Source organism: Oryctolagus cuniculus, chromosome 3 (assembly GCF_964237555.1).
Source record: "Oryctolagus cuniculus chromosome 3, mOryCun1.1, whole genome shotgun sequence".
NCBI classification, from domain to species: Eukaryota; Metazoa; Chordata; class Mammalia; order Lagomorpha; family Leporidae; genus Oryctolagus; species Oryctolagus cuniculus.
This window is the reverse complement of record NC_091434.1, coordinates 49427431-49438435: the sequence shown is the minus strand read 5'-3', so window position 1 is coordinate 49438435 and position 11005 is coordinate 49427431. Positions and strand designations below refer to the sequence as shown.

General features: G+C 45.3%; 1 protein-coding gene across 3 annotated transcripts in view; it reads left to right on the top strand.

Annotated features, from left to right (window-relative positions):
• Positions 1–1788: 1788 nt before the first annotated feature.
• Positions 1789–11005, top strand: part of GLS (glutaminase) — a 93423-nt gene continuing 84206 nt past the window's right edge. For all 3 annotated transcript variants that reach the window (XM_002712344.5, XM_051848346.2, XM_051848347.2), the window contains exon 1: positions 1789–2431. In XM_002712344.5, the coding sequence (XP_002712390.1) occupies positions 2043–2431 (389 nt within the window). In that variant the 5' untranslated portion in view covers positions 1789–2042. The remainder of the gene's footprint in view (positions 2432–11005) is intronic.

Genomic DNA, 11005 nt, shown 5'->3' with positions numbered 1-11005 from the left:
TCCAAAACTTGGGGTTCAATTTCGTGAATATGACATTACTTTGATTCATATCAACATTTTTGTGGCAATTAACATTAAACAGTAATAAAAGCTGTTAAGTAATTTGCAATTATCTTAACGGCTTTTTTTTTTAATTTTTTTTTTTAACAGTTAGAGTGGACAGTGAGAGAGAGAGACAGAGAGAAAGGTCTTCTTTTGCCGTTGGTTCACCTTCCAATGGCCGCCGCGGCCAGCGCGCTGCGGCCGGCGCACCGCGCTGATCCGATGGCAGAAGCCAGGAGCCAGGTGCTTTTCCTGGTCTCCCATGGGGTGCAGGGCCCAAGCACCTGGGCCATCCTCCACTGCACTCCCTGGCCACAGCAGAGAGCTGGCCTGGAAGAGGGGCAACCGGGACAGAATCCGGCGCCCCAACCGGGACTAGAACCCGGTGTGCCGGCGCCGCTAGGTGGAGGATTAGCCTAGTGAGCCGTGGCGCCGGCCTTAACGGCTTTTATTAAAAAAAAAAAAGGGTGACTAACTGCTTTACACATGATAGCACTTTCCAGGTTCTTCCGGTTAAAGAGCAGATAGAAACTTAAACATGGAAAGACTGGGTGACATGCCAAAGGTCATGTAGGTAGTCAGATTTCCTAATTATTAATCTAGTGAGATGTTTTAAGATTCATGAGGTTACTAAATCTGGTGATCAGCTCATGACGCACCTGTCATACACCCTTATGTCTCATAAAAATCATCCTATGAACCTTTGGGTCTATGCCTTTAAACCTAATTGTTTCAGAAAATCGTCTAATAACATCTTTGTCCGAGAATGGACTCTATATGTGAGCTCAGGCAGTGATTCGGAGTTCATCAGATCTATGGCTGTTTTCCCATAAGTCTAAAAGAAAATATGGATAAAGTGATGCTTGGCTGAATATTGAGAATCAGAATTCAGATGCTTCCGTTGCAAAACAATGAAGCAGCCTTTAAAACAGAAAAGTAGTTACAATTTGGCTTTCGAGCACAAAACTAGCATTAATGAAATCATATTCTTGAAGTATCAATTTGCACTTTTTAAAAAAAATTTATAAAGGAAAGTGGATTCTCCCCTTTTCGCCCTCCCCACACCCCCAACCTTCTAAATGGCTTAAGTCGCATAGCTGAAAGGATTTTGCTCATTTTTTCCTAAACACTTCACATCTGGGTAGTAGCCAACCATGGAAAGTTTCAAGCAAATATTACATTTGGGAGAGGGATGCAGCTCGTCCTGGGCTGCCTCGGCGGGACCGCGGCCCTCGGAGGAGTCGCCACACGCCCTGACCACATAGCTGCGGGGCAGCGGCAAGCTTGGACCAGCCGAGCCCGGACCGCCAGGCCGGCCAGACTCCAGCCCTGGCCAAGCCGCTGACCGTCCAGCCCTTGGCTACAGGAGCTCTCGCCCTCGGGTCTCCCCAACAGCTCGAGGCCCCGGAGTCCAGAAGGAGCCCACTCGTTTCATACATGAGGAGACCCTTGAGCTCTCGGCAGCCATCTAAGGTAGTCCGTGGCGGCACGAGGGAAGGGGCTACTCTGGAGCCCGCCCAGACTCCCCCGCCGCCTCACACGTCAGTCTGGTTCCTAGCCTCGCACCCCTCCCCCTTCCCCCGCAAGTCCCCCTCCCGACTCTCCGCGTAGCCGGCGCCGAGAGAAATTTGACTGCTCCAGTTGCCAATCAGAAGAGAGGTCGGGAGCCTGAGCCAATCAGAGCAGGCGAAGGGGGCAGGCCGCCGGCGTCCTCCCGCCCCCGGGTGGGTGAGCGCGGAATGTCTCCAGCCCTCCCTTGCGCGTCAGCCTCAGTGCGGAGCCTTCGGCGGTGCGAGCAGCGGCTTCGGGCAGCGTCGGTAGCAGCCAGAGCAGCAGAAGCAGCAGCCCCCGGGGCCGGAGCCGGAGCCGCACCCACGTCGCTGCTCGTTTTTCTTCTGCCCTTTCCGCCTCTCCGCCGGAGACCGCGTTTCCCCAGCAGGGCGGCCGCCCACACCCGGAGCATCTTCCCCTGGCGAGCGGGCGCTGACGGACCCGGAGGCATGATGCGGCTGCGAGGCTCCACGATGCTGCGGGACCTGCTCTTGCGGCCGCCCGCCGCTGTCAGTGCGGCTCTGAGGCGGGCGCAGCCCCTCGTCACCTTGTGCCGGCGCCCACGGGGCGGGGGCTGGCCGGCCGCGGGCCCGGCGGCCGCCGCCGCGCGGCTCCACCCGTGGTGGGGCGGGGGCGGCCGGCCAGCAGGGCCCCTGGCGCGGGGGCTGTCCAGCTCCCCCTCGGAGATCTTGCAGGAGCTGGGCAAGGGGGCCACTCAGCCGCAGTCCGGGGCGTCGCCGCCCGCGGCCCCGCCGGCGCCCGGCCCCAAGGACGGCCCCGGGGAGACTGACGCGTTCAGCAACAGCGAGGGCAAAGAGCTGGTGGCCGCAGGCGAAAAGTGAGTGTCTCGGCGAGGCAGAGGAGGCCTCGTCTCTCTCTCTCTCTCTCGGGACGCGGGCCGGGGGCGCCTGCGTGGGGCGGGATGGGAGCCCAGGTTGGCGAAAGAGAAAGAAAGAGATGCCGGGCGGCCTGCGTCGTCTGCGCCATGTGATTAGGCCCGGCCCCGCCCGCGCCTCCCCGCCCGCGCCCCTCCGCCTGGCCCCCACTTCCCTTCCCCGCCCCCGGCGCGGGTCTCCCGGGCGGGGCTGCGGTGGAGCCCGAGGGGGCTCCCCCGGCCTGGCCCCCGGCCCCCGGCCGGGAGAGGCCGCTGCGCGGCGTGCGCCGCGTGCTCCGCGCCCTGGCTCGGCGGCTGCAGCGCCTGGCCGGCCGCCCAGCCCCTGGAGGGTGATGCCGCGGGAACATCTCCGAGTGACATTTAGCAGCCGGGCGCTGGGCAGAGCCTGTGCCTTGCTAACTCGACGTCGTTCCAGGCTCGAGTTTTCGCTCCGCCCGCCCTCTCTGGGCCTCTGCCTTCATCCCGCTGGAAGCCAGATGTGGCAGAGTGTTGTCAACATTTCTTGGGGTTAGCTCCTTCAGGCCACTGGGAGAAGCCGGCTGGGGCACCGGAAGTAATGATTCAGAAATGAGATTAGGAGGAATCGAGGTCATGTGGCCGAGAAGATGGGGCAAGCGGTACGGACCACCTGTTTGCACTGGGGACCGGCTTCGAGCTGTCCAGAGTGTGCCATGAGGTGGACAGCTTTTCAGAAATGAAAGTCAAGTGGCCAACAGGAAATGTGCCATAAAACATTAGCAGTGAAAAAATTTGAGTGAAGCAGTTTTTGTGGCTGACTTGAGATAAGATGTTGATTCATCCTGTGTGTGCTCAGAAGTTGAGCCTCAAAACCAAGTTGGTTTTTCATAATATGAGAATTTCCTGAATATTTTTGTCTTATATAATGTAAATGGACAGACTTTCTTTTCCCCAGCAGGTAAAACTAGCTCCTGCTTTCTTTATAGCCTTATTTTTCTGACTTTGTGCTGGGACTGTGCCATCTGCTTTGTCTCTTATCTTCTGTTAAATGTTTCTAGCCCCTGAGTATTTTAAGTCAAACTGAAAGTGTGGTTGTTATAATTTCAATCTCAGGCCTGCTTGATGTTTCCTGTAATTGAAGTTGGGACCTTCCTAGAACATTCCGAGTTAAAAGTTGTTTTCCAGACTGAAAAAATTATTCTGAAAAAAGAAAATCACTTGGTGATGGGCAAAAATGTATGGTATTCTCTGATGATGGTTTTGTACCAGAAGGTAGTGAGCAGGTCATTTAGTATCTTAGGTTACATGGCTCAGATCAGGTTTTTAAAAAGCTACACTCTTTGTTTCTCTCCCTAATGTTTTACAGACTAGAATGTATATGCTTCATCTCCCCAGGGACTCACTTTTACTTTATCAGGCATGTAATAAGGGTTTAAATACTTGTACCCAGAGCTAGAAAATTGCAAAATGCAATTACTGCCTTTTAAAAGTTATCCTTAAGGGATGTATGATGGGAACTGCTTTCCATTCAAATAAGGTCTTCCCTCACTGTCTCCTCAGTGACTTGCATCCTTCCTTTCTTCCTTTCATCAGATAGGAAATTAATCAGCATTTGTGATGTGCTTGTCCTGTAGAGAAGTTTCTGGTTTCTCACATTCTTAATAAAAAATCATCTGTTAGCAAGAACTTTGAAACACTGTTTTGGCTAATGTCCCATTTTGTTCCCCCTCCTTTACTGCCCTTCAAAGAAAACCAGTCTAGGGAGAGAATCTCAAGAAAGTTTGCCCTGTGCTTTGGGAATTTGAATGGCCACCAAGATAACCTTGTTTACCTAAGTTCGAGGGAGAAGTTTATGAATTGGCTTATTTATCTTCTTATTTTTTGCCACTAAAGGTTGGCTAGAGTGGTTCAGGAGCAAGTTAAATATGTGATAATCTTGAAGAGTTTTCAGTCTAGGATTGGGGGGCAGAGTGAGGTGGGGTGGGAGGTGTCCAGAGTGAACCCCAGCTGTCTTCAATTTACATATAAAGTGAGAGCACTGGCTTCAAGGTTGTGAAGGGTGCATTTTAATTTGGTTAAAGTTTCCATATCCTGAATGATCTGGTTTCCAATTGTAGTTCTCCTGCTTTGGCTCCTTCCATTTTGTCTTTTTCTGACAAACATTTCTCTTATCCTGGGAGGTAAGCTTCCAGTTGATCCTGTTATCCTTTATAATGCTTAGCCTCAAAGCATGGGTCATTCTCAGTGAGCATCCACCTGGAATGCCAGCACTCATTCAGCACTTTCCCACATTTTATACAATATTAAAGGAATTAGCTACGTGAAAATTAAATGAGTTAGCATTTTGTTAAAACCTTAGAACAATATTAGTGTGTTAAATGCCACAGAACTATTAAATAGAATAAAATTTCTAATTCATTTATTGTAAAACCTGTCTAGGACATTGGCCTTTAATTTCAAGACCACATGAGAATTAAAAATTTTCTTTTAAATTTCCAGGAACAGTTTTTCTTAAGAAATTATCCATCTGCCTTACCTGAAGCGATGGGATTTGCACTGTTTATCTTTTTGCCCTGCTAGTAAATGAGGTCAGAATGAATTTAATGCTTCACCATAGCAGTTTTATCAGATCATGTGACTGGCATATTTGCTTTCCCTCCTTTGCTTCATTCTGACTTTGTATTTTACCAGCCTTACCTTATATTCTGGAAGGAGATGGAATATAAGCTAGTGTTGTACTTCATCGTTTTCCATGGACTTTTTAAGCCACTGTCACCCTAGACGATGTACCCTCCTTCACACAACTTCAATCTGGTTTACCATAAGGTTTTACAAGTCCTGCATTCTGTCATTTTGAAAACCAATTTTACCAGACTCTGTATTTTTTAAATTGTTCTTACTTTCCTGGCTGTTTCTGGATTTCCTCCCCGGGTAAACCCACAGCTGCAGCCTTTCCTTCTTTTCTCCCATCTTAACAACATATCCCTTCTTTTAGCTTTGACTTTAATGTTTGTGTAGGTAATTTTTCATCTCACATTTAACTCTACATTTATACTCCCAAAATCATAATTTTCTCTAATTCAGTCTATTTTGAATTCTACTTTGCATGCTGTTGCCAGATTGATTTTAGAGTTTTAATTTCCAAATATCTCTATTTCCAGAAAACAAGAGGCGAAAATGAGCATTATATCAAAGTCACAAACTGTTATGGCTTTCAAGAGCTTTGATTACCCTGCATGTCAGTACTTGTTTAACATATCTTTTTGTTAGACTTTTCTGGAGCATTTTGTCTTTAATTTCTGTAAAGACCATGAGGATATGTTCACCTTAGTGAACGGTCCCTGTGAAGGAGCATTGCTACTTTTTTTTTTGGACATTTATTTTTTTTATTAGAAAAGAGATACATAAAAGAAAGGGATTAGACTGAAAAACCTGAACGTATCCATGTTCTTTAAAAAAATAAATAATTCATACAGGGTACAATAAAGGCAGTATTGAAAGTATTGCATTCAAATAATGAGACCATTTCCCCCTGTCAGATTGGCAAATGTTAATCAAACAATCTAAGAGGTATGGGAACTAGGACCTTTTGCATTGCTAGTGGAAGTGTAAATTAGTTCAGCTGGTTTGGAGGGCAGATTGATAGTATCTGTTGAAAACTGCATTCCCATGATACAGTAATTGCATGTTTACACATCTACACATAGTAATAGTATTTGAAAAGAATATTTTTATTTACACAAGTAAGCATAATTTAATGTACATTTAAGTTTAAAAATAGAATTTGCAAGCAAAAGTTACTTCAGCTAGTGTGACTTGATGTTTTGGTTAACAAATGGAAAGAGAAGGGCAAGGAATTGAATTTCAAAGTAAGATCAGATACACATTTTAGCAAACATTGTAGTGATGTTAAGAAAGTACTTGGCAGATATATTTTTGAATTGAAAGAAGCTTGGTTGAAATAGGTAGCAACTACTTTTATGATCTTTATATAATGCATTTGCTTTTAATCTATAATTTTTTATTCATATTTACTAAATCAAGATTGAAAGTATATTTAGTTTCTTCTTGTCTTCTCAGTGATTCCCTAACTTATTTTATTTGTGATTTCTTCAATAATAAGTTTTTCTAAGTCATGGTTATCAATGAGTTTTGTTTTAATGGCATATGAAAAAAAATGCCAACAACTGCGTGTCATAACATTTTCTGGTGGCATAATATCTGCATTAAACCACGTGCATCCATTAGCCATTGATAAATTTTCACATGATCTGGCATGCTGATTTTGATACTTAGATGAAGTTCACTGAAAGAGCAAGAATTAGATGTCTGCCTACCATACAGTCAGCTAACTCAGGAAATGACTACCAAAAAAAAGAGTTCAATAATACAGACAAAAGAAGGGGATGGGGGTGGGGTAACTGTTTTAGCTAAAAAAGGTAAATGTCAGCTTGATGAGAAGTTTGCTGAAGGTATTTGTGGGTTTCTTTGAGTTTAAAAAAAAAGTTGAAAGAAGCCAGTAAAAGGTTATATTATTTCTTTTTAAAAATAATTTGAGGGCGAGACTTAGCCCATCTGGCCACAGTGCTGGCCCCCTCCATGAATGTTTTGATGATTGCTCACATTAGAAGAAAATAGGGGAAAACTTCTGTTCAGAGTTAGTCCAATAGTTAAGTGAATTGGTACACCCATTTGAGAGTTTCTTGTTTAACCATTTAAATTGCACAAGTACTTTTTGGGTATATGAAAAAATGGGACTGAAATTGTGGTGCAGTGGATTAAACTGTCACCTGTAATGCTGCTATGGGCACCAGTTTGAGTCCCAACCGCTTTCCCTGGGAAAAGCTGTAGAAAGATGGCCCAGAAACTTGGGCCACTGACACCCTCGTGGGAGATGTGGATGGAGCTCCTGACTTCGACCTGGCCCAGTCCCACCCATTGGGGCCATCTAGGGAGTGAACCAGTAGGTGGGATTCAATATCTTCCCTCTCCTGTCTTTCCCCCCCCTAAATTACTTTTTTTTTTTTTTTCAGTTTTATTTATTTATTTGAAAGGCAGAGTTACAGAGAGGCAAAGGCAGAGAGAGAGAGAGAGAGAGAAAAAGAGGTCTTCCATCCTCTGGTTCATTCTCCAAATGACTGCCATGGACGGAGCTGGGCTGCTTCTGCGTCCCCCACGTGGGTGCAGGGGCTCAAGGAGTCGGGCCATCTTCTGTTGCTTTCCCAGGCCATAGCAGAGAGCCGGATGGGAAGTGGAGCAGCCAGGATTGGAACTGGTAACCATATGGGATGCTGGCACTGCAGGTGGTGGCTTTACCCAATATGCCACAGCGCCGGCCCCTCTCCTAACTTTCAAAATAAATCTTAAAAATTTTCTGTATGGGTCTCAAGTGAGATTAAACTTAAAAAAAAAAAAAAAAAAAAAAAAAAAACCTCACAGATAAAGTAATAGAAGGAAGTAAGCCTAAATGACATTAGCAATTGGAGTTTGAGAGTTTGAGAATTGGGATTGTTTTTCCTGCCTCTTATAGTTAAGATTTCCCATTATGGGCTGGCGCCATGGCTCAATAGGCATCCTCCGCCTGCAGCGCCGGCACACCGGGTTCTAGTCCCGGTCGGGGCGCCAGATTCTGTCGCAGTTGCCCCTCTTCCAGGCCAGCTCTCTGCTATGGCCCAAGTACTTGGGCCCTGCACCCGCATGGTAGACCAGGAGAAGCACCTGGCTCCTGGCTTCAGATCAGCACGATGTGCCGGCCGCAGCACGGGGGCCACGGCGGCCATTGGAGGGTGAACCAACGGCAAAGGAAGATTTTTCTGTCTTTCTCTCTCTCACTGTCCACTCTGCCTGTCAAAAAAAAAAAAAAAAAAAAAAAAAAAAAAAAATTTCCATTATGAGTGGGAAATTTCTAAAACCATGAAAAGCATAACTTATAAAATCAGAAGTACAACTGTTAAAATTTTGAATTTGTAAATCTCCACTACCTATTTTGCTATTCTGAATCCTATTGATGGTTGTATAATAGTGAGCACTATTGCACTGAAAAAAGTTAGGAAAAAAGATGATGAATGGATTTGTATAGCTCCCATTTATCAGTAGTAACCAGTCATGTTTACCATTATCCCCAAATATTAAGCTTTTTTTTTTTTTTAAGATTTATTTATTTGAAAGAGTTACACAGAGAAGGAGAGGCAGGTCTTCCATCCGCTGGTTCACTCCTCAGATGGCTGCAACTGCTGGAGCTGCGCTGATCTGAAGCCAGGGGCCAGGAGCTTCCTCTGGGTCTCTCACATGGGTGCTGGGGCCCAAGGACTTGGGCCATCTTCTACTACTTTCACAGACCATAGCAGAGAGCTGGATCTGAAGAGGAGTAGCCGGGACTAGAACCGGCGCCCATATGGGATGCTGGCACTGCAGGTGGCAGCTTTACTCGCTATGCCGAAGCACCGGCCCCCTCCCAAATACCAAACTTTTAAAACTTCTGTTTGTGGTGTAAGTCCCTGAGAAAGTACTGCATATTTCTCTGCTGTAGTAAAACAGTACAATAATAATAAAGCAATATAGTAAATGTAGTAAAACAATATAATATTATGTTAATATTTTATTAGCATAATGGAGTATTTAAGAAGCATTACTATGAAGACAAATGCTGGCAAACTTATTCTCCAAAAGACCAAATAGTAAATATTTTTGAGTTTTCAGGTTCTCTGTATAACTATGAACATGTCATTACTCAGGCCAGCTGTGCTAGCAAAGCAGCTATAGACAGTAGGTAAACAAATGGGCGTGCTGTGTTCCAGTAAAACTTTGTTTGCAAAAAAAAGATGGCCCTGCTGCAGTTTGCATACTGCTACATGAGAGTGTATTTAGTTGTAGGGAGACAGAGAGAGAGTGAGAGAGAGAGAGAGAGAGAGCGAGCTCTCCCATCTGTTGGTTCACAATGGCAGAGAGTAGGCCAGGCTGAAACTGGGAACTAGGATCTCAGTCCCAGTCTCCCATGTGGGTGGTAGGAACTCAGTTATGTGACCCATCATTGGTGTGTCCCAGGGTTCTCATTAGCAGGAAGCTGGAATCTGGAGCCAGGGCTAACCCAGGCACTTCCAAATAGGTTGCAGGCGACTTGAGCACTAGGCTAACCACCTGCCCTGTTTCTGCTTTGTTCCTGTGGACTTTTGTGTCTTCTATCTGTTGCTCCATCTTATTCCTATATCCACTGCAACATTTCTACCTCATTCTCACCCTCTGTACCCAAATCCTTAGTTTTTTTTTTTTTTCACTTGTGGTAAATATATATAACATAAAACATACCATTTAACTTTTTTTTTTAGACTTTTTTTTTTGACAGGCAGAATGGACAGTGAGAGACAGAGAGAAAGGTCTTCCTTTGCTGTTGGTTCACGCCCCAATGGCTGCTGCAGCCGGTACGCTGTGGCTGGCGCACCGCACTGATCCGATGGCAGGAACCAGGTGCTTCTCCTGGTCTACCATGCGGGTGCAAGGCCCAAGGACTTGGGCCATCCTCCACTGCACTCCCAGGCCACAGCAGAGAGCTGGACTGGAAGAGGAGCTACCAGGACAGAATCTGGCGCCCCGACCGGGACTAGAACCCAGTGTGCCGGTGCTGCAGGCGGAGGATTAGCCTATTGAGCTGCGGCGCCGGCCCATACCATTTAACTTTTAAAAAATGCATAGTCCAGCAGCATTAAGTACATTCCTTAGTTTTTGTGTTAGAAACCCATGTGATTAAGTTTATATGTAAAAAGAAATATTGGGTGGGTAATTTTTTTATCTCACTTTATTTTTAGCAACTCAGAAACTGAAATTAGAGTTGCAAGCATCCTTAAAGAACATCTCTAATTCCATCTCATTTTACATAATATATAAACTGCCCATAGATATTATATGACCTAATCAATTTCACACAGTGTTATAGGACTGTTTTTTAAAATGTGGTATCAGCAGATTTAAAAAAACGCTTTATTGAATTAATTACTTTTTAGGTTCCAGATCCTTTCCCCCTGTTCTGTTATACTCCTACAGATCGTTACTCATCTCCACTTGAATACTTTCTTGACAAGAGTTTACTCCCTTAGGCAGCCCAATCCATTTTCCTAGCTGCTTTGTTTTTTCTGATGTGTAGCTAAAATCAGCCTTAACATTAACATCTCTCTATTTGTCTATAGTGATATCAAAATGCCTGTGACAGAATTCATGTAAAATGTTTTTCTAGCTAGAATGACTTTCTAAAGGAGATTTGACTGAAGGAATTTGTTATTGGAAAGACTGACACAGTTGGGCATTATGAACTTGACCTGCCCAAGTCTTGGTCTGTCCACCTGGGACTGAGTGCTTACCAGGTTAAACTTCTAAAGCTGTGTACATATGAACACATGGCCATCAATTTATGTGAACAGCCCAAACACTTCCTTACATGATACTGGCTTTTGTGCTTTTTACTGTGGCACTTGCTGTTGAATACATTTCTTCAATAAAGTCCACTCAGAACAGCAGCTTTGATTTAACATAATGTCATCCTTGCTTTGTACAGAAGGTAGTATGTAA